At 38.4% G+C, this 25,191-nt stretch overlaps 1 protein-coding gene across 5 annotated transcripts in view; it reads right to left on the bottom strand.

Moving 5' to 3' along the window:
• The window catches only part of LOC115232649 (protein TFG), a 79,129-nt gene that overhangs the window by 17,715 nt on the left and 36,223 nt on the right, over positions 1–25,191 (bottom strand). For 3 of the 5 annotated variants that reach the window (XM_036514966.1, XM_036514959.1, XM_036514974.1), the window contains 2 exons: positions 21,416–21,735; positions 948–1,581 (listed from right to left, as the gene is read on the bottom strand). In XM_036514966.1, the coding sequence (XP_036370859.1) occupies positions 1,333–1,581; positions 21,416–21,735 (569 nt within the window). In that variant the 3' untranslated portion in view covers positions 948–1,332. Of the gene's footprint in view, positions 1–947; positions 1,582–11,177; positions 11,788–21,415; positions 21,736–25,191 lie in introns of those variants that run through there. The other 2 variants (XM_036514971.1, XM_029802649.2) reach the window with 2 other exon arrangements.

Here is a 25,191-nt window from a genome sequence, read left to right as displayed (position 1 = left end):
AGATTGAACCTGGGATATCATGATTGCAAAGCAAACTTCTGAACCAACCCAGCTGCAGTGACACCCACTAGTTTAAAGTAAAATGATCATGTCACTATATCATAAAGTTACATCATTACTATTATAGGAATGAGTGAACCAGAGTACCATCATTACCCTCTATCTTAACTCTTTAGCATTTAAACTGATCACATTCGGCCCAAATATTCTGTCTTACGTTCAAACTGGCCAGATCCTGCCTCTTACACCTAGACTACACTTGTCATTCTAAAAATAAACAAGCACATCATTGAAATCTTGAAGTTATGAGATAATGATTGATTAAGGCAAAACAATGTTAATAAATAAGCATTATATTTGCCAGAAAAATTTGAATATTAAAGGGTTAATGCTTAAAATTCTAAATTCTTACAAATGAATTTCATCTGCCAATAACTATTATTAGCTATGAAAACAAAACTTATCTAAAACAATAAACCAACAACCAATCAAAGTTCTCTCTTAAGTATAAACTAATTTTGTTAACAAATACAGTTGATTTTATTTGACTTAACGTATTCTAATACAATTTTTCTTTCTTTAAAGAAAATGTTTCAAAGAATCACAAAAGAAGGAAAATTGGAAAAATGCCTGTATTAAATCTAAACATATCTATTAAAGTAAAGAATCAAATTATTTTAAATATAACTATAGAGATCAAACTGATATGATGTGTAATTTATTATATATTGTACATCACACTTAGAATACTGCAATCGTTACACCTGCCAGAAGATTTATAAATACATAGAATACAACAATTTACTTCTGAGAGCAATCAAATTTTAAGTGTTTAAGACCCATATAAACAAAAAAAGAAAGGGTTTACTAAATAGAACTTAGCAATGAATTCCAGAGCAAACAAGTATATTTTTCATGACTCTTGCTGAATAAAGCTAAAATATTTGTTTTTTATTAAATATTATCCATAGTACACTGAGCTTAATGAACAACTCTATTATGTTGTTAATATTTTAAGAAACCACTGGAAAAAAAACTTATGATATAAACAGTAATAGTTTTCATTTCAGCTATTAGATCTTTGGTTACAAAATATCATTTTCTTATTGACAGCAACATTAAACTACAGACTTGCTGCAACTCATAATACTGTTAATGAGAGAACAAAAAACAAAAAACAAATCAAAAATAAGATTTTCTTTTCTTTTTTTTCCAGTTTGATATTGCCCTTATAATTGTTTGAGATTATCCTGTGCCTTTTAACAAACAGGAGCTAATTTTTACAATTCTGTTCTCTCACAATAATTTACTTGATTAAAAGTATGTCTGCAATCAAAATCGGCCAGGAAAGCCAAGAGCTGTTCGAAATCTGCTGGGATAGGGAACTCCTCGAGTAAGTGGAAGGGAACTGAGAAATGACATCATGTTCTTCGGGGTAGGTAACAGTGCCCGTGACAGAGGGCCAGCTCCTACAATTGAGCGCTGAGTGCTAGCCGCAGCAGCAGCCAACATTTGGGCGGAGGATGCCCAGTGCCGCTGATGGGATCGCTTCAGCTGCAGCAGAGGACCGAGCAGTTTGCCCTGAAAGTGTCAATAAAAACACAATGTCAGACTTATGAGACAGGAGAGAGGCCGAAGAAGAGCAAGGGAAATTACAGGCTGACAACCTGCAATAGTGGAAGTGGCAATACAAAATGTAGTGTGAATTGCGGCTACATTTTTTTAGTTTTGGCTTAACTAAAATTGCTTTCATTTTATAATCTAATTTTGAAAGTTGTATGTAGATTCATAAAGTTTGGTTATATGGCATTTGGTGTAATTAATATGGCTCACTATAAATGTGTAATTGTGTTCTGGCTTATTGATATCGGTTTACAAAAAAAAAAAATTAAGTAAAAGAATCTTTAAACATAAAAGAAAGCAACTTTTTATTTTGATATGGGAAATCATAGATGATACAAAAGTCTAATCAAGATGCTATTGTGAATTATTGAAATTCTGTTAATCAGTTGCTAAATGTTATCAAATATACTTAATAAAGGTAATAGAAAAATAATTTCTGTGCTTGGAGATAGAAAGAGTGCACATATGTGTGTGTGTGGGGGGGGGTATGAATGTATGTGTGCGTGTTGATTTTAAATACTGAATGTACATCTAAAAGTTGGTGGAAAAAAAAAAAGTAAAAGACAAACACCAAATTTCCACTGAAATACATTTAGAATCATTACTTTCTACTTGCACAGAAATCAAGTAGTAAAAGTGGTCATCATATTTTATAAAGATTTCAAAGAAATGTTTGTCAAAGGACAATTATTTGAAATGTAAAAAGAAAAATGTTATCATCATAGAGTACTGCATAGAGATGGACATTAGACAATGAACACAATCACGTTATTAAATGAGGATGAAATGCCAACAATATACATTATATATTCCAAACTCTAATTGGATAATTAATGTCTGATACACTTCAACCTTCTGTCCTGGCTGAACTCATCCTACTTCCATCAAACTTTATTCATACAAATGTATGTTTGTATATATACACACACACATTCACATATCATCATCACTTAACATCCACTCTCCATGATGACATGATTTAGATGGTTTGACTGGAGCCGACAAGCCAGAGAGTTGTACCAGGTTCCAGTCAGGTTTGGCATGGTTTCTATGGCTGGATGCCCTTCCTAATGCCAACCACTCCAGGAGTGTAATGGGTGCTCAATTAAAAGTGTGTGTACACACATATGTATGTACATACATAATAGATGTAGGTACAAATACATGTACACAAATACATGTGTGTATGTGCGTGCACATACACATGCATTTATGTGTACACACATATACATACAAAGACTGCAATGCCTAAAGCCAGACATAAACACTCCAGTCATTTTTTCTTTCCACCAATATCCATATACATTGTTCTGACTTAGAACCCATTCTACATCTCCTGCTCACATCTCCTATTCCTCTCTCAGATACAAATCTATCAACCACTATCTCCAACCCATCTGAGCTGGCCACATTACACTCTACTCAAACTTTGGTCCAAAAGACTGTCAGTATTGACAGACTACTTTCTTATCACTCACTTGGAAAGCATGAAGAATAATGTGAGATACTCTGGATCAAAGTCTTACTCTCTCACTCCATCATATACATCTGCACTCATCTACCTCCCCAATTCACCATCATCATCGTTTAACGTCTGTTTTCCATGCTAGCATGGGTTGGATGGTTCAACCGGGGTCTGGGAAGCCAGGAGTCTGCACCAGGCTCCAGTTTGATCTGGCAGTGTTTCTACAGCTGGGTGCCCTTCCTAACGCCAACCACTCTCTAACCATATCTTCCTCTGCATTGAAGACGTATATCATCCTTCATACTAACTCCACGACCAGAGAACTTGAACATGTTCCAGCAGGGACATCAAAATCTTATCTCTCATATCACAAATACTACTCATATTAAAAAAATATCATCTCACTACACTCCTCTTACTGAAGAGCAGAACTCAAAATCACTCCAACTGTTAGGTCTCCCTATCACCAAAAGAAATTTCCTGGTGAAAGCGCGTCCTGAATAAAACGACGACTGAATCCAAACAAATGATTCTACTCTTAGATATTTCAGCCCCTAAAAAATTATTGAAACTCTACAAAGCTTAGTTGATGCTCACAGAATGTAGCGACGGGCGAAATACCACTAAGCATTTCATCCTGCATGCTAACAATTCTGCCAGCTTCCCACCTTACTTGTTCTTAATAATAATATGCTGAATTAATATTTGCACACACACACAGGGTTGTATCGCAGTTTCTGTCAACTCATCTACAGGGTCTTGCAGATAAACTGAGACCAATTTTAAGCAGTTGAATTAGTGGGTTGAACATTTCATTTTTTGACAAAACCTTGCTTGAAAATCTAATCCTTCTCTTTATTTTTCAGATAAATAGCAAACTTATTTGACAACAGAAAGTCATGGAACAACAGAATTGTTCCGCCTGTTTTACTACACGCTAGGCACACTTCCAATAAAATTGTTAAGTTGATGAAACTTGCAAAAGCAACAGTTTATCATGTCTATAAACAATTTAAAGAAGCGGGAAAGATTGATAGAAAAGAACACAAGACTCAAAGTGATTCCAAGTGCAATCCAAAGTTTTGCACTGGCCTCAAACACTCAATTGAAGGCAACCCATCCACATCCATGACAACTCTTGCAAAGAAATGCAATGTATCCCTTTCCACAGTATCCAGAGCTGTGAACAGGAAACTTGGCATGACTAGCTATGTTCAATGACACCATCAACTCCTAACAGCCAAGGCCTAAGCAATCAGAGCCAAGTGATGCCCAAAGCTTGTCATTCATCAAGCATCAAGGTGCAGGAAAAACTCTTGTGTTTGTGGAAAAGAAGAATGTCACTTTGGACACTGAGAAATTCTTAAGTGATGGTATACAGCCTTTCCAACATCCCTACTTTATTTGAGACTAAGAATCCTGCCTCTGTGAGTGATGGAAGTGTCACGGATTCACACTTCATTGAGTCTAGCTTGAAGATCGGCACAAAAAGAGTATCTGGACATCCTGAAGAACTCTTATCTTGGATGGAGCAGAAGTTTGAGCTTGACAATGTGGTACTTAGCCAAGATTCTGCACCATGCCAGGAGCCAAAAGCAACACAGGCCTTCCTTGGTGAGAAGGTGCCATTTTTTGTGAAGGCTAACATCTGGTCCAGTCATAGCCCAGATCTCAACCTTCTCGATAACTTTTTATAGGGATGTACTTCAAGCATGTACCAATGCTTTACCACACTCGAAAACCTGCATTGTGCATGCAACATGCAAAATCAAAATGGCAAAGGTAGCAGCAGCTGCAAAAAATTTCGTTCTTGTGAGGCAGCAGTAAATGCCCTAAAGGTCAACCATACTGAACTGAGTGATGTTTTAGTTGTAATAAATGTTACTTTAAAATTATATTTGGCTACTTCCATTATTTTAGTATTCATAACCAGTTTTATGCATTGTAAAAACTGTTTCAATTTATCTGTAAGACTCTGTATAGTGTCATGTAGTGGGAGTGAGCCCAAGACTGTGTTGTTACTAAGTGATGCCTGCACATGCACACAAATATGTCTATCATACATATCATCATCATTTAACGTCCGCTTTCCATGCTAGCATGGGTTGGACTATACATGTATGTGTGTGTGTGTATATATGTGTGGGTGTATATGTACGTGTGTATACACATTTGAGAAGAATTATCCGATTCAGTGAAAGTGAGTTGTGCCCCAGCATGGCCACAGCTCGTGAGCAGAAACTAGATAAAATTTTAAAAAATAAAATAAAATAAATAGGTTCCATCCACATGTAATGACAATAAAACTTTTCCACACTCTACCCCAACAAACCAAACTACATCTTTTCTCTTCCTCACATTTCCTCCTTTCATGCGTTATGCTTATCTCTTGCTCCCCAATCCTGTCCTCACTGCCCTGCTCACTTTACCATGGCTATCCTGCTTCTCCCCACCTTCTCTATATGCCCAGGTTGTATCAGTCACTGTATTCCCCACACTCTTTGCATTCTGGTGAAATCTCTACTTCCTATTCATACACCTTGGCAATACCCGACCATTTATATTCTAACCAGTATCTTGAGGGTATGCCCTTCCACTGTCACCACTTATATCTCCCTTCCTCTACCATCCCATTTATATTATGACCTCCACCTCTGTTCCTTGTGAGCATGCTCTGGCACTTTGCCAACATCTCTCTCTTGCAGTCCTCCAGTCTCTCTCTGAACTGGTTAACCATATATTTCACCTGCAACACATCTGTTCTTAGCCTCAGTCTTGATCACTCTTTCTCTCTATGGCTAGGTAACCATGTATCTCCTCTACAGCAAGACACTTATTTCTGTCTCGATGTCACACTAACCTTTCATCATCTGGCACAAGATCATCTTCTCTAAAGCTCCATCTCCTCTCAAAGGACATTTGTCTTGCAAGTTACCTGATGACTCTGCCAGTGTTGATGCCATGTAAACAGCATCCAGTTCACACTGTAGAGTAGTTAGCATTTGGAAGGGAATCCAGCTGTAAAAACACCATGCCAATACTGACCTCGCCTGTGCTCATGCCAACTCCACTCTACAAGGTGCTCAGTGTTTGGAAGGGCATCCAGCAGTAAAAACCATGCCAAAACAAACAGAAACATGGTGCAGTCTTCTGCCTAGTCAGCTCCTGTCAAACCATCCAAATCACACCAGCCTGGAAAGTGGACATTAAATGATGGTGATGACACACACACACAAAGTGTCCATCATTTTATGCCCACTTAGCATTTTGATATGAGCTGGAAAAGTTGTTACTGTTCTCTTAGGCAAGACAGAGGAAGATATCTCACTCAAAAGTTTCATTTGGATTTGATTTCTACAGCTGGATGCCCCTCCAAGCACCAACTGTAAAGTACAATTTTACTCAATGTACTGGGTACATTACTATGATACTAACACTTGAGACAAATCTCTTTGACAATGCAGAACTACCCTCTAGATCCTAAACTTTACAAAATTACGAGGTGTATTTTATCATGGTAATAGTACTAAAGAGAATTGCCATAAGCTTAACTGGATTAGAGAAGTGCATCTGACGCCCATGATACTGCTTTCCAACCACTACAGAGAATATAATGGACACATTTTATCATGGCACTAGCACTAGTGAAACTGCCTTTTAATCTCTGATTTTTTTTCATTCACTGAAGATAAGGTATCAGAGAAGATACTTGTTTCAGTCACTGTACTATGGCCATGCAGGGCAACTGCTTTTAAAGGTTTTAGTTGGAAAGATTGACCCCAATACTTATTTTTTGGTCTCTTTGGCCAAGTTACAAAGTTACATGAACTTAAACAAACCAACATCAGTTGTCAGATAGGAGTGAGGACAAACATACAAATATATCTACGACAAGCTTCCACACAGCTGTTTCCGTCAAACAAATTCACTCAAAAGGCAACTCATGGCTATAGTAAAAGACACTTGCTCAAGGTGTTGTAGTGGGACTGAACCCAAAATCATGTGATTGCAAAGTAAGTTTCTTACCACACAGCTATAGCTGAGCCTGTAGATAGGCAACTTTTCTGAAATACTTATAAGAAAATCAAATTGAACCAAATAATTTCAGGAATTACTTCAAAAATTATCATCGACCAATTTAATCCTCACTGATTACATTTTTGCATGCTAATGTGCAGATACTTAATATTTGCCCAGCAAAAATAAAATGTGCATACTATGTCATATGATGTGGGGAGAATTCTGGAAAGTATCCCATGATCAAAATCAAGTTAACTCAGTTCCTGTATCTCAAGTGTACTTGCATGGAACCAAGTAAGGATTATACATCATTTTGCTTGTATACTAAGTTTGATTTGAAATGAAGAGCTTGATTCCAAACTATAGTAAAATAACTAAGTACATGCTTTTTAGATTATAGTATGCAGGTTTTTCTTGTCCTTTTCTTTTTGAGTGGGGTGTGAGGAAGAAATCTCATAAAAATTTATTTCAAAAATGATTTTTACTACTATAAAATTAAAAAAAAAAAAAGATAATTCAGTATAGGTTTAGTTACCTAGTGCATTCATAAGAGTATAAAATATAACTTAGAATATAAGATAATCTGTATAGTATTCCTGTAGGAAGAAAAACAAATCTTTCCACAGATAGTTTACATTAAAAATCTAACAGCACTATACCAACGACCAACATTTCTCTATCTATTCAAGCTTTAAAATTAATCAAATTTAGATCTAATACATCTTTTTTTGCCTTATGGCTTAGTCAGGCAGGGAAGTGACAGTACCTATGTCTCTTTTCAGAGCTTCTGATAATCAGTGGAAGGGAATTATCTTTAGCCAGAGATCTGGCCCTAATGCATGTAACAGAATACTGTTAAGGACAATTAGTCATCATCATTGTTTAACGTCCGCTTTCCATACTAACATGGGTTGGACGATTTGACTGAGGACTGGCAAACAAGATGGCTGCACCAGGCTCCAGTCTGATCTGGCAGAGTTTCTACAGCTGGATGCCCTTCCTAATGCCAACCACTCCGAGAGTGTAGTGGGTGCTTTTCCGTACGACTGGCAACGGCCATGCTCAAATGGTGTTTTTTACATGCCACCTGCACAGGAGCCAGTCCAGTGGCACTGGCAACAACCTCACTTGAATGTTTTTTCACATGCCACCAGCACAAGTGCCAGTAATGCGAACCTGGTAACGATCACGCTTGAATGGTGCTTCTTACATGCTACTAGCACTGAAGCCAGTTAGCTACTCTGTCAACGATCACTCTCGGATGTTGCTCTTAGGGTTCCACTAGCACGGATGCCAGTCATCGAATTTGATTTCGATTTACTGTTAATAAGGCACTGGATTAAGTCTACCACTCAAGGTCAAGTACTGCCTCTTTTGTGGGTTTCTCTGGTGGGTTGAGCTGCTGCTGTAATACAAAACATTTGCTCAAGTTGCAGCACAGTGGAGCTAAGCTCAAAACCATGTAGTTACAAAGCAAAATCCTAAACCACATTGCCATGCCTGCATGCAGAATCACTCAAACTGCTACAAATAGCTTTATTCTTGATTTAGCTTTTAACCTAAGTCAACAGAAGTAAATTTCAACTTGTAGAATATTTCTATTCACCTTAGCAAGTGTGTATGTCTGTGTTGTGCATACACACAATGATATAAACAACTATCTGATGATCAGTTACATGAAACTGAGTAACAATTTGTGAAGTCGCTTCAGCTTCAATAAATAACTATATTTTACCTTTGGTGTTGGAGTGCTATTTTCTGCACCTTACTTTACAAACATACAAGAGTATGTGTGTATCAAACTTCTCAATATATAATCAGTAAACATTACAGAAGTATTTAAATGAAAAACAATCCTACTCTCATATTCTCAATATAACAATCTACCTGACTTTAAGATACAAAAGTGTAGCTTTAAGATACAAAACCCTTAGCTTTTCTTATGATAGAAAAAGTTTCTGCAGAATTTCAAAACAGAAACAATATCAATTTCAGTTCATTGCAGATACCAATTTGTGGCAAAATAAAGATATAAAAGTTGTAGAGACACACAGCTTTGCATTATAGATCAAATGTGATAGGTTTCTCTTTCTCACATACGAGAGGGTGCTGGAAAGTTCCTGGCATTAAGTAAAAGAAAATACTGGAGGATCAGTCAATTATGATTTTATTCAATATATTCCCCTCTCTGATTCACACACTTATTGCAGCGGTCCTTCAATTTCTCTAAGCCTTGTAAGAAAAACTCAGAAGAATGGGCCTCCAACCAGGCCTCTGCAGCAGCAATCACTTCTGAATCAGAGTGCAATTTCATTCCCTTGAGATGTTTCTTCAGTAGTGGAAAGAGGTGATAGTTAGAGGGGGCCAAGTCAGGAGAGTAAGGCGGGTGGTCTACCAATTCAAAGACAAAGTCACATATTTTCCATAGAGTTTCACGTGCTGTGTGTGCTGGTGCATTATCCTGCAAAAACAAGACACCACGGTTTAGCTTTCCACAGCATTTCTGCTGCAAAGCTTCATGGAGTTCGTCCAACAGAGACATGTAGTATTCTGCATTGATGGTGTGACCCTTTGGCAGGTATTTCATAAGGAGTACCCCATCTTTGTCCCAGAACACTGAGGCCTAAATCTTTCCAGATGACTTCTGGGTCTAAAAGCTCTTGAGATGCAGTGAATATATGATTGCTGCTTGGTTTGGGGATCATAATGATGAAGCCAAGTTTCATCCAAGGTGACTAAAGTCATAAAATCAGCCTCCCCTGCTGCAAACTGGTCCAAAATCACCTTTGATGTCATCACCCTGATGCGCTTCTGATCTGCATTCAGGTATTTTGGCACCCATTTTGTGAAAAGCTTTCTCAAGTCCAGAATGTTGTGGGTGATGTGGCCAACTCTTTCCTGAGAAATCCCCAGAGTCTCAGCAATGACTCTAGCTGAAACCCGGCAGTCCTCAAGAACTTTTCAGCACCTTCTCATACAACTTTTTTTTCAAGAAAACAACAACAAAACTGTGAACTATATTTTATTGTGTTATGATTAACACTTTCCATGAAAAGAAATCAACTTCATTACCAAAACAATGCTGTTTTGAAATATTGTTTGAAGAACTAGAGGTATACATTAATTTCTGTAAGAGAGTAAGGTTTCTCTTCTTTATTTCTAAAACAAAGTGTACAGTGAAATATAAATAATGCAAATCTAGCAATATTTCCATTAATATTGAAAATGATAGCACCACCATATGTATTGATTGCCAAAATATTCTTTGAAACTAAATAGAGGCTAAACATGGCAAAAGTTGGTAGAATAACAACAAATGTCTTGCAATCACAAGGTCCGTATGGATCATTTAAATATCTATCAGTACATATATGTGCATGTCTTTGTGCATGTTTATATTTATGTGTTTTAGAGAATGTATGTATGTTGCCATCTGTCAAGACAGGCAACAATATTTCGAGCTAACAAACATGCTTTTTTCTTCATATTTTCTTTTTGTTTCTTTTTTTCCTTCTTTCTTTCTTAGTAAACACAACTGTGTTGCCTTAGCAACAGAACTACATTATCAGATTCACAATGTAACATCTACACAGTCTGACTAATAGACATATTCAGTACTTTGTTGTGTGTTACTTTAATAAAATCAGAAAATACAGGGTGAATGCACCCAGACAAATTAGAAATCATATTAAAATGTAGCTCAGCTGACATAACAGGGCAACTGCTTCTCTAGACAAACAGAAGCTTCCATATATACATGTAAGAATGTAAATTCTTTATATATATATAAAGATAGATAGATATAGATAGACTGAGAGAGAGAGAGAGAAAGAGACCCTTTGACCACGAATAACTAAGTACAAGTCCAGGCTAAGTTGTTTATGATAGACCAACAGTTGCCATGCATACCAATCTCCCCTCTCCATGCCACTGATGTTGTCCAAAGGAAAAGCAAAGGCCAATACAGCTTGGCACCAGTGACATTGCAACTCATTTCTACAGCTGAATGAACTGGAGCAACATGAAATAAAGTCTTGCTAAAGAACATAACACACAGCCTGGTCCAGGAATTGAACTCACAACCTCATGATTGTAAGCCCAAAGAGTTAACCACTGAGCCATACACTTTCTCACACACACACACAAAAGGAGAGAGAATGTTCAAATGTACTTTCTTTTAACATTATTTTTTTAAAGATGTTTGCTTTTAGAGAGATTATGTGTATACATGAGTGACTGATAGGATGTGTGTGTTGAGTTGGTAAAAAATATTAATTTAAGACAACATACTCCAACAGGTGCATCATTTCGTCTGTTGTTGGAGTATCACAGTCGGAATGTTCATATGCATTTCATATATTTAATTATCATGTATGAATCCCAGTCAAGGTTTCCAAGTGTGTCAAAATTAAAGTCATGACTAATGAGTTCATTAATAAGAAATGGAATCCTGCATGTATATATGTAAGCAGGCAAGTATGATATATCTATGTCCATATGTACATCATGCATATAATTATTGTATTACATCCAGCAGGGATTTCTTGCATTTCAGAAATTAATGAGTCACAACTAATGATTTTATTAACAAGGAAAAGAACTGAATACAAAAAATAATAATATCAGGCTAATTTCCAAAGATATTTCATAACCTATCTTCCCAATTTCATGGCCATAAACTTCAAAAAAGAAAAAAAAGAAAAAAAAAATCAAATGAAAGAAGAGTTAAGAAACTGGTAAAACATCATCAAAATTAAGCAAGTGTTAATAATGTTAATTAGACTAATGTAAATGGGTAGATTTTATAAATATATATATATATATACTAAATGCAACAAACATGGAATGCTAAATTCAAATGTATATCATGAAACAAAAATAAGATTAATAAAGAAATGTTGCTACACATTAAACTGTAGTATAATTTCATATATGCATGTATATATATATATATGCATGTATCATCATCATGCTGAGACCCCCTTCAGTCATGACTGACCATGGGATTGCACCTAGAAAGTTACCCTCCCAGGCACAAGTCTGGGCAAGTTTGTTTTATGGAAGACCACCACTTGCCCATGCATACGAATCCCCCCTCTCCACGCCATCGATGTTATCCAAGGGAAAGGCAAAAGCCGATACAGCTCAGCACCAGTGATATCACAATTCATTTCTTCAGCTGAGTGAACTGGAGCAACTTGAAATAAAGTGTCTTGCTCAAGAACAAAACACACAGCCCGGTCCAGGATTTGAACTCACAACCTCATGATTGTAAGCTCGATGCTCTAGCCACTGAGCCATGCACCTTCACATATATATATTTTTTTATATGTTTCAGCCCTTAGGTTGAGGCCATGCTCGAGCACCACCAGTGTAATCACCTTTTCAATAGCCAATCTTACGTGATTGGCTTTTGGTAAAGGATAGGATTTGATACAGCTGTGCTCTTTTGAGTTTCTTGCCATGATATAGTTTCATCTGGGACCTTGGATAACAGGAGTTGTTTCTTGAAAACATCTACTCCTACTTCATGAAGATCCCTCAGATGTTTTGGCAAGGCATTAAATCGCTGTGAGCCCTTGAATACCAAGCTATTGCAATGCATAGTCCTCACTCTAGATGGGATAGCTGGGAGCCTTGGAACAGTGCAGCGACATCCATTTGGTGGATGGTATAGCTCTTGACACCAAAGTTTGATACCAGCCCCTCTAGGATCTTCTATACATAAATTACTGCATACCTCTCTCATCTTCACTCCAAGGAGTAGAGTCATAGCTCTTTCAGTCTCTCTCAGTAGCTCAGCTGTTCCATTGATGTCATCTTCCTGATATAGCACTGCTGAACTACCTTAAGTTCCACTATCAATTTGACACTGTAGGGTGATCACAGTTGAGAGCAGTAGTCCACTCCATAGAACCAGCATAGTTTCCTGGTCACTTGTTCTGAAGGTTCTCAGAATCAATCTGGCCAGACACCAGCACACTGACACCATCTTGGTGATATGTACCTGAAATAAGGCATCGTTGCTTATATCAATCCCCAGATCACACACTGTATGTGACTCTGGAATTGTTGCTCCTTTTGGTCCAAAATATCATTGTTGCGATTGGAATGCCCATTAGCTGGTAGCGTAAAGACTTAAATTTACCTACATTAAATTACGTTTTCTTCAGCCCATTTATATATCTTTCTGTAGATTAGCATCAGAAGGTTTGTTGACTGTTTGTACTACTTTTGTGTCATCAGCATAGCTAGTAAGTGCAGCTGCCTGTGTAATTGATGGCATGTTTGAATATATATATGCAAATGCATATATATATATATATATATATGCATGCATATATCTATATACCTATATATGCGCACACACACACACACATATATACATCTATATATCTATATGCGTATGTGTATGTATGTATGTATATATATATATATATATAAAATTAAATAAAGTATTATTACCATTATCAATAATAATAATAATAATAATAATAATAAAGTACCCAACAAGTTTAACCTATATAGGTACAATATACAAATGAATGGAGTAGGGTATTAAAATACCACTTGCTAGAAAGAGGAGTTAACACTCCAAAACCACAAATTCATATATACATATCATCATCATTTAAGGTCTGCTTTCCATGCTGGCATGACTTGGACGGTTTGGCAGGAGCTGTCTAGGCAAAAGATTGCACCAGACTTCTGTGTCTGCTCTCGTATGGTTTTTATGGTTGGATGCCCTTTCTAACATCAACCAGCCACCCACAGAGTGGACTTAGTGCTTTTTTACATGGCGAGGTCAGTTTTGGCATGGTTTTTACAGCTGGATGCACTTCCAGATGCCAACCATTTTATAGTGTGGGGTAGATGCTTTTTATGTGGCACCGGCACTTGCAGGATCACCAAGTAACTTGCATCATCATCATCATTTAACATCCGTTTTCCATGATAGCACGGGTTGGACGGGAAGCACAGATTATATATATATATGTGTGTGTGTGTGTGTGTGTGTGTGTGGAGGTGCAATGGCCCAGTGGTTAGGGCAGCAGACTCGTGGTTGTAGAATCGCAGTTTCGATTCCCAGACCGGGCGTTGTGAGTGCTTATTGAGCAAAAACACCTAAAGCTCCACGAGGCTCCAGCAGGGGGTAGTGGCAATCCTTGCTGTACTCTTTCGCCACAACTTTCTTTTACTCTTTCTTCTGTTGGCCTGCTCGCTTAGCCAGCTGGGTGTCATCATTTGAAGGCTAAAACAATGCGAAGTGCATTGTGACCAGCAATGTGTAGCAACATCTGATAGCCTGGTCGGTCACGGTGATATATATATATGACTCTCTGAGAGTGAAAGGTAGACTATGATGCTTTTGTGCAAATGGCTGTACTTCATGGTAGTGAGACATGGGCACTGAATGCAGAAGACATGCGTAGACTGGAGAGAAATGAAGGTTAGTATGCTCCATTCAATGTGCAACATCAGTGTGCATGTAAGACAAAGTGCAAACGTATTGAGAGAAAAGTTGGGCATAAAAAGAATCAAATGTAGTATGCAAGAGAGAAAACTACATTGATCTGAATATGTGGTGCATATGAATGAAGACAGCTGTATAAAGTGCCGATCACTAAAAGTGGATGGTACCTGCAGAAGTGGGAGACCCAGGAAGACATGGGATGAAGTGGTAAGGACTGATCTCAGTATGTTGGGCCTCACAGAGGAAATGACCAATTGGCTGAGATGTCTGGCTATATGAAGTTCTTGAGAAGTCCCACCCATGTCAGCAAAACTGATTTCCAGAAGTGCTGTGTTCCATCCACACATAAGAGAACTTTTCACACACCCTTCCCCAACAAACCAAACTACATTTCTACATCTCTTCCTCACATTTCCTCTTTCATACACTATGCTTACCTGCCACACTCCATCCTGTCCTCTTGGCACTGTTTCACTGCATCATTGCTATCCACTAGCCCACCAACCTGTGTGTTCCACCCACACATAACAGAAAAACTCTTCACACATTCTATCCCAAATAACCAAACTACATCTTTACATTTCTTCTTTTCCTTGCATTTCCTCCTCCATGCACTATGCTTACCAATCACTCCCCAACCCTGTCCTCACAGCCCTGTTTCTTTGTATCACAGCTACCGGTGCCCCCCCCCCCCACATACTGCTATATACTTAGGTTTTCACCATTCACTGCATTTCCCTTCCCCATTTTCAACTCATACTTCTTTGGCAATGTCTTTCCACTTATATTATGACCTTCGAACCTCAAGATTATGCACCATTTATATCTCTCTCTTCTGCTATTCAACCATCCCATTAATACCCTGATCCCCATCCCTTGTGATTATGCCTAGCACTCTGTCACCATCTCTATCCTACTGTTTCCCACGTTCTCTCTCTCTTTTGCTCTTCCCTCAGGTTAAGTAACCATGTATCTCCTTTACAGCAGCACACCTGTTTTTGTCATCATTCCTGAGCTCACTTTCTTTCTATCTCTCTCTCTCTCTAGCAGGGTAATCTTGTACCTCCTCTACAGCAAGACACCTGCTTCTGTCTCTTTCTGTCTCACTATAACCATTCATCAGCTGACACAAGATCACTTCCTCCAATGTCTCCACCCCGCTTAAAAGACTTTTGTCTTGCAAAGTTACTTGGTGACCCTGTCAGTGCAGGTGCCACTCAAAAAGTGCCCAATCCATGCTGTAAAGTGGTTGGTGTTTGGAAGGGCATCCAGCTGTAAAAACCTTGCCAAAACTGACCTCACCTGTGCTTGTGCCTTGCAAAAAGCATTAAGTTCACTCTGCTGAGTGGTTGGTATTAGGAAGGACACCCAGCTGTAAAAACCCTGTCAAAACAGACACAGAAGTCAAGTGCACTTCTGTCTGGCCATCTCCTGTCAAACCATCCTATCCATGCAAGCATGGAAGGCGACATTAAATGATGATGTCTATGAAGGTGTATGGCTTAGTTTTAGGGTAATCAGTTTACAATTGTAAGGTTGTGAGTTCAATTCCCAATGGCACATTGTGTCTTTGAGCAAGACATTTTATTTCATGTTGCTCCAGTCCACTGAGATGGCAAAAATGAGTAGTACCTATAATTCAAAGGGCCAACCTCGTCCCACTTGGTGTCATGCAGAATCACCTTGAGAACTACATTAAGGGTACATGAGCCTGTGGAGAGCCCAGCTTTTTGCACTTTGATTTCACAAGCAGGCTGTTCTGTTGCTCAGATAAACTAGAACCCTCATTATAACAGATGGAGTGCCAGTTGTATCTACCTGACTGGCTCCTGTGCCAGTGGCATGTTAAAAGCACCCACTACACTCTTGGAGTGGTTGGCATTAGGAAGGACATCCAGCTGTAGAAACATTGCCCGATCAGACTGGAGCCTGGTGTGGCCTCCTGGCTTGCCAGTCTCCAGTCAGACCATCCAACCCATGCCAGCATGGAAAACGGATGTGCGATGAAGATATATATATATATATATATATATATATATATCATCATCATCATCATCATCATTTAACGTCCGCTTTCCATGCTAGCATGGGTTGGACGGTTCAACTGGGGTCTGGGGAGCCCGAAAGCTGCACCAGTCCAGTCAGATCTGGCAGTGTTTCTACAGCTGGATGCCCTTCCTAACGCCAACCACTCCGAGAGTGTAGTGGGTGATTTTATGTGCCACCGACACAGGTGCCAGACGAGGCTGACAAACGGCCACGCTCGGATGGTGTTTTTTATGTGCCACCGACACAGGTGCCAGACGAGGCTGGCAGACGGCCACGCTCGGATGGTGTTTTTATGTGCCACCGACACAGGTGCCAGATGAGGCTGGCAAACGGCCACGATCGGATGGTGCTTGTTACGTGCCCACAGCACGGAGGCCAGTCGATGCGGTACTGGCTACGGCCACGTTCGGATGGTTTTCTTATGTGCCACGTGCCACCGGCACTGGTACCACAAAGATACAAATTCCATTGATGTTCATCTATTTTGATTTGTTTTGATTTGATTTGATTTTCACTTGCCTCAACAGGTCTTCACAAGTGTCACAAGAAGGAAGGTATGCACAGGTGGACTGACTACGTCCCAGGTAGGGGCCATGGGTTATGGCCTGACTAGTCTTGCCGGGTCTTCGGATGGTGTTTTTATGTGCCACCGACACAGGTGCTAGATGAGGCTGGCGAACGGCCACGATCGGATGGTGTTTGTCATGTGCCCACCGCACTGACTACGGCACTGATGGATTTCTTGTGTGCCACAGGCACTGGTACCACAAGATACAAATTCCATTGATGTTCATCTATTTTGTCTATTTTGATTTGATTTGATTTGATTTGATTTTCACTTGCCTCAACCGGTCTTCACAAGTGTCACAAGAAGGAAGGAAGGTATGCACAGGTGGACTGACTAGTCTTGCCGGGTCTTCGGAAGGTGTTTTTATGTGCCACCGACACAGGTGCCAGATGAGGCTGGCGAACGGCCATGATCGGATGGTGTTTGTTACGTGCCCACAGCACGGAGGCCGGTCGATGCGGAACTGGCTATGGCCACGTTCGGATGGTTCTCATGTGTGCCACCGGCACTGGTACCACAAAGATACAGATTCCATTGATGTTCATCTATTTTGATTTGTTTTGATTTGATTTTCACTTGCCTCAACAGGTCTTCACAAGTGTCACAAGAAGGAAGGTATGCACAGGTGGACTGACTACGTCCCAGGTAGGGGCCATGGGTTATGGCCTGACTAGTCTTGCCGGGTCTTCGGATGGTGTTTTTATGTGCCACCGACACAGGTGCTAGATGAGGCTGGCGAACGGCCACGATCGGATGGCCAGTGATGCGGTACTGACTACGGCCACGTTCGGATGGATTCTTGTGTGCCACCGGCACTGGTACCACAAGCGGTACTGACTACGGCCACGTTCGGATGGATTCTTGTGTGCCACCGGCACTGGTACCACAAGCGGTACTGACTACGGCCACGTTCGGATGGATTCTTGTGTGCCACTGGCACTGGTACCACAAGGATACAAATTCCATTGATGTTCATCTATTTTGATTTGTTTTGATTTGATTTGATTTTCACTTGCCTCAGCAGGTCTTCACAAGTCGGAAGGTATGTACAGGTGGACTGACTACGTCCCAGGTAGGGCCCACGGGTTATGACCTGACTAGTCTTGCCGGGTCTTCGGATGGTGTTTTTATGTGCCACCATGTTCCCACAGCACGGAGGCCAGTCGATGCAGTACTGGCTACGGCCACGTTCGGATGGTTTTCTTGTGTGCCACAGGCACTGGTACCACAAAGATACAAATTCCATTGATGTTCATCTATTTTGATTGATTTTCACTTGCCTCAGCAGGTCTTCACAAGTGTCACAAGAAGGAAGGTATGCACAGGTGGATCGACTACGTCCCAGGTAGGGGCCACGGGATATGGCCTGACTAGTCCTGCCGGGTCCTCTCATGCACAGCACACTTTATATATATATATGCATGCATATGAGATTTGGTCAATGAGTATCTGAACTGTTGCCATAGTAACGAAGCTAAAAAACACAGAATGAAGCCACTTGGCAAAGATTGACCTTGAACACATCTGTGCATGCACAACAGAATTCAAGGTTCATCTGTGCCAAGCAGCTTCACTTCATGTGTTTTGGCTTCGTTACTATGGCAACAGTCCAGATACTTATTGATCAGACCACGTTTCTCTCTCTCTCTCTCTCTCATATATATATTTATATATAGGCACAGGAGTGGCTGTGTGGTAAGTAGCTTGCTAACCAACCACATGGTTCCGGGTTCAGTCCCACTGCGTGGCATCTTGGGCAAGTGTCTTCTGCTATAGCCCCGGGCCGACCAAAGCCTTGTGAGTGGATTTGGTAGACGGAAACTGAAAGAAGCCTGTCGTATATATGTATATATATATATAAGTGTGTGTGTGTCTGTGTTTGTCCCCCTAGCATTGCTTGACAACCGATGCTGGTGTGTTTACGTCCCCGTCACTTAGCGGTTCGGCAAAAGAGACCGATAGAATAAGTACTGGGCTTACAAAGAATAAGTCCCAGGGTCGATTTGCTCGACTAAAGGCGGTGCTCCAGCATGGCCGCAGTCAAATGACTGAAGCAAGTAAACGAGTAAACGAGTATATGCATATATGTATATATGAGGGGGTGCTGAAAAGTTCCTGGCTTTAAGGATATTGTGAAAGAGTAGAGCTGTTACATTTACAGGGGAGATAAGACAACTATTGAGAAGATATGCAAACAATCGATGGTATACAATATATTTTTCTCTTTTTTGCAGATTCAACGCAGGATGGCAGCTCCTACAGTGGAATTTGGTAAAATTGAAGTACGAATAGTCATGAAGTTCCTCTTTTTGCAGGGCAAAGGAGTTGTGGAAATCCATGGTGAGATGAAGGAAGTCTTGAAGGATGGCTGCCCATCATACTCCACTGTGAAAATCTGGGTGTCAATTTTTCAGGCTGGTCATTTCAAGGTCACAGATGAACCCCAGTCAGGACAGCCAGCTTCTGCAACCACAGAGGGCAAAGCTGATGCTGTGCATATCATAATTTTCAAGGACTGCCGGGTTTCAGCTAGAGTCATCAAAGGTGATTTTGGACCAATTTGCAGCAGGAGAGGTTGATTTTAGGACTCGTTTAGTCACCATGGATGATACTTGGTTTCATCATTATGATCCCCAAACCAAGGGCTTTCAGACCCAGAAGTCAGCTGGAAAGATTTTGGCCTCAGTGTTCTGGAACAAAGATGGAATACTCCTCATAAAATACCTGCCAGGAGTTGCACCACCAATGCAGAATACTACATGTCTCTGTTGGACAAACTGTGTGAAGCTTTCATGCAGAAATACTGTGGGAAGCTGAAATGTGGTGTCCTGTTTTTGCATGACAATACACCAGCACACACAGCACATGAAACTATGTAAAATACACGACTTTGGCTTTGAATTGGTAGACCACCCACCTTACTCTCCTGATTTACCCACCACAAAGTAAAGAAACATCTGAAAGAAATGAAATTTCACTTTGATGCAAAAGTGCTGCTACAGAAGTCTGGTTGTAGGTCCTTTCTTCTGAGTTCTTTTACAGAAAAACTGAAGGACTGCTGCTATAAATATATGAATCTGAGAGAGAAATATGCTGAATAAAATCATAATTAACTGATCTTCCTGTATTTTCTTTTACTCAAAGCCAGGAACTTTGCAGCACCCCCTTGTAACTATGTGAATATGCATAATTGTTGTTTGTTTTGTTGTTTCAATTTTTTTTCTTTTAAGATATAGATGAACACTAAGCAATGTGAAGTAAACCCAACCATTGCCAAAAAATAAGCATCAATCAATTATAATTAATAACAGTAAATAATAATGTAATTCATAAAGCAGATTAAATTTGTATAAATAAAATATATAAACAGAAATATAAATACATACACAATTAAAAAAATCTCAAAATTACACATGATTAGTGCAAGCACTTATAGGCTATGTACTTGCAAACTAATTCTATTATGAAAGGCTAATGGTCTAAAAGACGTTTTAGCCATTATGAACTCATTCAGCTTAGTTAATATAAAATATATTTAAATTGAAGTTATACCTGTTGTCATTTTCATTGATGCATAAATATCTTATCAAGGATCAGCTATAACATGTGTTACCCAAAATATAGTCCCTCATATTTTCAATTAAAAAATTTGTAAAATTATATGCAATTATTTTTTTAAAGACAGCTTAATACTTAAAGTAATAATGAAAAAACAAAAATTTAATTGCATTAATATTTATTTGGAACCAAAAACTGTTTGTAAATTTCTTACAGCTTTAACGTGACAGCAATAGTTTCAGATTTTTTTACTTGCCACATGTGAAAAGTATTAAATTTATAAAGTAATTTATGGAAAAAAATTCAAGCAAAAAAAAAAAAAGAACCCCACAAAATCCTAAATAGACACTCTCAAGTATGAAATGTCATGTTTCACATAAAAAAAAAAAACAGGTAAATGTGGATGAAAATTCAGGTGAGTAAATATCTTAAGATAAATCATATAAGCCCAATTTTTTATCAAAAAAATAGAAACTTTTTAAAAATTCCAAATTTTTTAAAGATATTAAAGTAGAAAGCTGAAATACCCAGAAATATAAATTTCTCTCTATTTTTTTTTAATTACATTTTCCAGCAAATATCCAAATTTATTCCATATAGCTAATAAACAATTAACTCTCAGATGTCAAATAAGCACAAGAAACAAAATTTATCTTACCTGTTGATAAGGGTTATAAGCTTGTGCCTGAGGTGGTTGTTGCTGTTGTGGTGGTTGTTGTTGTGGCTGCTGCTGCTGCTGTTGTTGCTGCTGCTGTGGGTTTGCTGGATAATTAAAATTTTGAATTGGTTGATTGGTTTGATTAGTAGAACCAAAAGGACTAAGAGCTGAAGATGGTTGCTGTTGGGGAAATTGCTGTCCTGGCATCGTTGGTCCAGAAAACTGCTGCTGTGGTGGTAGTTGTTGCTGTTGTTGTTGTTGTTGTTGTTGCTGTGGTTGTGAAGGTTGCAGTTGTTGGGTTGATTGCTGTGCTTGATAACCTAATAATAGAAGTATGAATCACAAGGGTAGTATTAGAAATCTTTTGTCAAAACTTGAACTTAAGAAAAACAACAAATGACAAAAAAATTAACCTTTTTGTTACCATATTTATCGAAATACACTGTTTTTGTCTCAATTAATTTTGAAAATAATGAAAAACTTGGTAAAATAACCATCATTTGCTATATAAACAAAAATTTTTGACAGAAGATTTTAATTCAGATGACTTTAAATGAAATAGATTTATCTCAGGTGGATTGGTATCAAAATGGTTAATGAAGATTTTCACTATATAACCATTTGTGCCAAAACTTATTTGAAACAATAACAGGAAAAAACAGTGTTAAATCTAAAAGATAGACAAGAGCCAGCCATTGAAGAATTTCAACCAGTAGTATCAAGCAAATAGATTTAAGGATAATAAAATTAAAAAGGAAGAAGAAAAGAAATGAATGAAAGACATCCAATAGTAAGATAGATGGTTCTGCAAAACTGAATATTTACATTTGAATGGATGATACAAATATAGCAACTGAACAGCTTTGGTCATCTCTGAGCAGATTTTATAGACGGAAAGATAGCCAATCAAACACTTCAAAGGTCAAAGCAGTCTTGGGGTCACCCTGGACAGAAATTCTGCATCTACTTAACAGTCAAATGTGTTTATGTACAAAAAAGTTTGGTAGCTGCCACCAAAGAGAATGGAAAATTGTATGACTAATTCAGGAGTGTCAAACTTGTTTGGTTTTGCAAGCAGGACTGAAGCCTAAACTATATCCTTCAGAGTTTTATTCCTAAAACCGTATTCATAATACAGGCCAAAGTAAATGGACAAAGGAATCATTATAGATCATAACAATAGTAACAATAAAGAACAGAAAGAATATGAGGCATTAGCAAAATCCCTTAGAGTGGGAATGGGGGTATAAATAGTACAAATAAATGCAGAGTTCTTCAAAAGACCAGTGTGGCAGAAAGCTTACTGTCTTAACTGCAAAAACTTTCAATATTGTTCATGTCACTAGAAACTATTTGAATGAACAAAGTGAACATGACTGAAGGTGACATGTATAGACAAAGTGAAGGGGAAATATGTTGCATCAATTGGTATTTGGATTTGTTAACTTCTTTTCTATTGGTTGAAATAAAAAAAATTTCCTTAAGATGTGGGGCACTTCTTTACCCAGCTGTTCTCATCCATACCAGCACATTTTGTCTCTTTTGCACACCACATCTGATGCCACTTATGTTCATTTTTTCTCTCAAGACATGCTCTGTTGCTCATGCACAATGACATTGCACATCCAGCAAATAATAATAATGATGATAATAATAACAATAATAAAAATATTAATAATAATAATATCCAATCCAAATGACACAAAATCATAAGCAGCAGCAGCAAGTGTAGTTAATTGTGTCGATCCCAGTATTTGCTTGGTTAGTTATTTTATCAACTCAGGAAACACAAAATGTACAGTCAGCCTTCATGTAATGAAACTAATGAAGATATCAGGGAGTCTTTTGTGGGGGGGGGGGGGTGACTGAATGTTCTCTCTAAAGTATTTTTACTTCAGAATAAAAATACATGTACAAGTTGGCTAATGTGTGTATAGTAGAACAAGTAGAAAGATAAATTTTTCAGTGTGTAAATACTGATAGAACAGCATATATAGGATAAAATCCTTTCAGAGCAGAAAAGTTTGTCAGCAACCAGCCTTTTATCCTATGTATGCTATTCTATCAGTATTTACATGTTGAAAAATATATCTTTCTACTTGTTCTACAATACATTTCAACGCTTCAAAAACAAACTTGCTTGTTTACATATGGTGTAACGTATGTATAATTTTCTTCTCTCCTTTTTCAACTGGGGTAACCATATATCTTAACAGCAAGGCACCTATATCTGTTCCTCTATCATAATTTAAACTCATCTCCCACAAAACCACCCCTCAATATTACACCCTTCTCAGTTGAGGGTTTTTGTCTTGTGAGTTATTTGGTGACCTCACTAGTGCCAATGCCACATAAAAAAACACTTAATACACTCAGTGAAATGGTTGGCATTAAGAAGGACATACAGTTTCAAAAACCATGCAAAAGCAAGCATTGGAGCTTGGCAGGGTCCTCTAGCACATCAGCTCTTGTCAAACTGACCAACCCATGCCAGCATGGAAAACAGATATTAAATGGTGATGACGATGATGAATAAATCTCATTTTTACACGAAGAGGTGATATTTCAAACTAAGAAAACTCCTTATTAAATTGAAAGGAGTGGGCAGTTAGAGGTGAAACTTTTCCAAAAATGCTCTCATTGAAGTTTAGCATGCACATTACTAAACTTCATGTTTATTTCAGTACATATGTCCACTAGATAAAATAACTAGTAAAAGAGAAGGAAGAGGGGCAAATGCAACAGAGGAGAAAGAATAGAAAAGATGGATATGTTATCACAAGGAGAGATTGGTTATAATATTAAACTGAACCATTTGATAAATACAAAATAATGGATGGTGGTGATACTAGATCTTCATATGCCTGTCTATTACCTTCTTTTGATGTCATTATAGTTGTACTCCTATTTTGATGTTATTTATAGACAAGTTATTAATACATATAGAAAAAGAAACATTGAACATAGTATCAGGAGGATGCACTGCTGTCACTTCATAATTCTAGTTTGTTAATTATCAATTGCATGCAGTCATGTTGCATGCACTCAAGATTCATAAAGAAATGGTTAAATATCAACATTCCACTCAAACATAGAAAAAAAAAGTCTCTTCAGCATTCTTTCAAAAAGGAACTTTCTCAAAACAGGTGCAGACATGGCTATGTGGTTAAGGAGCTCACTCTGCAAATGATGTGGTTTAGGGTTCAGTCCCACTGTGCAACACCTTGGGTAAGTGTCTTCCACTATAGCCTCAGGCCAAGTAATGCCTTGTAAGTGAATTTAATAGACAGAAACTCATAGTGTGTATGTGTGTGTGTCTCTCTCTCCTTCTCTCTTACCACCAGCACTGTTTGAAAACAGTCCATTTTTATAATTATTGCATGGATCAGACAGTATTTGTTTAGGCAGGTTTCCTACATTTGGCTGCCCTTCTGTTACCAACTGTCACCTGTTTCCAAGCAGGATAATATTCCCTGGTAGCTGGACATGTTTTAACAGAAGATATGAAACATACATCATTTGTATGATGGTGCCACTCATTTGAAACTATCATGTCAAGTCAAGACAAAGACACTCATGTATATGCACGTGTGTATGTGTATGTATGCATGCATATACAAGATCCACTCACAAAACTGTAGTTAGCCTGAGACTAAAATGGAAGATACATGCCACAAAGTGGTGTTAAACCTGAAACCATACGGTTACAAAACAAACTTCTTAACCACCCATATTTCTCAGAAAGATTACTAGCTATGAGGCCATTATTTTAACTT

This window comes from Octopus sinensis, linkage group LG2, assembly GCF_006345805.1.
Source record: "Octopus sinensis linkage group LG2, ASM634580v1, whole genome shotgun sequence".
In the NCBI taxonomy this organism is placed as follows: Eukaryota; Metazoa; Mollusca; class Cephalopoda; order Octopoda; family Octopodidae; genus Octopus; species Octopus sinensis.
Note: the sequence above shows the minus strand (reverse complement) of the source record. Positions and strands in the feature narration are given on the sequence as shown.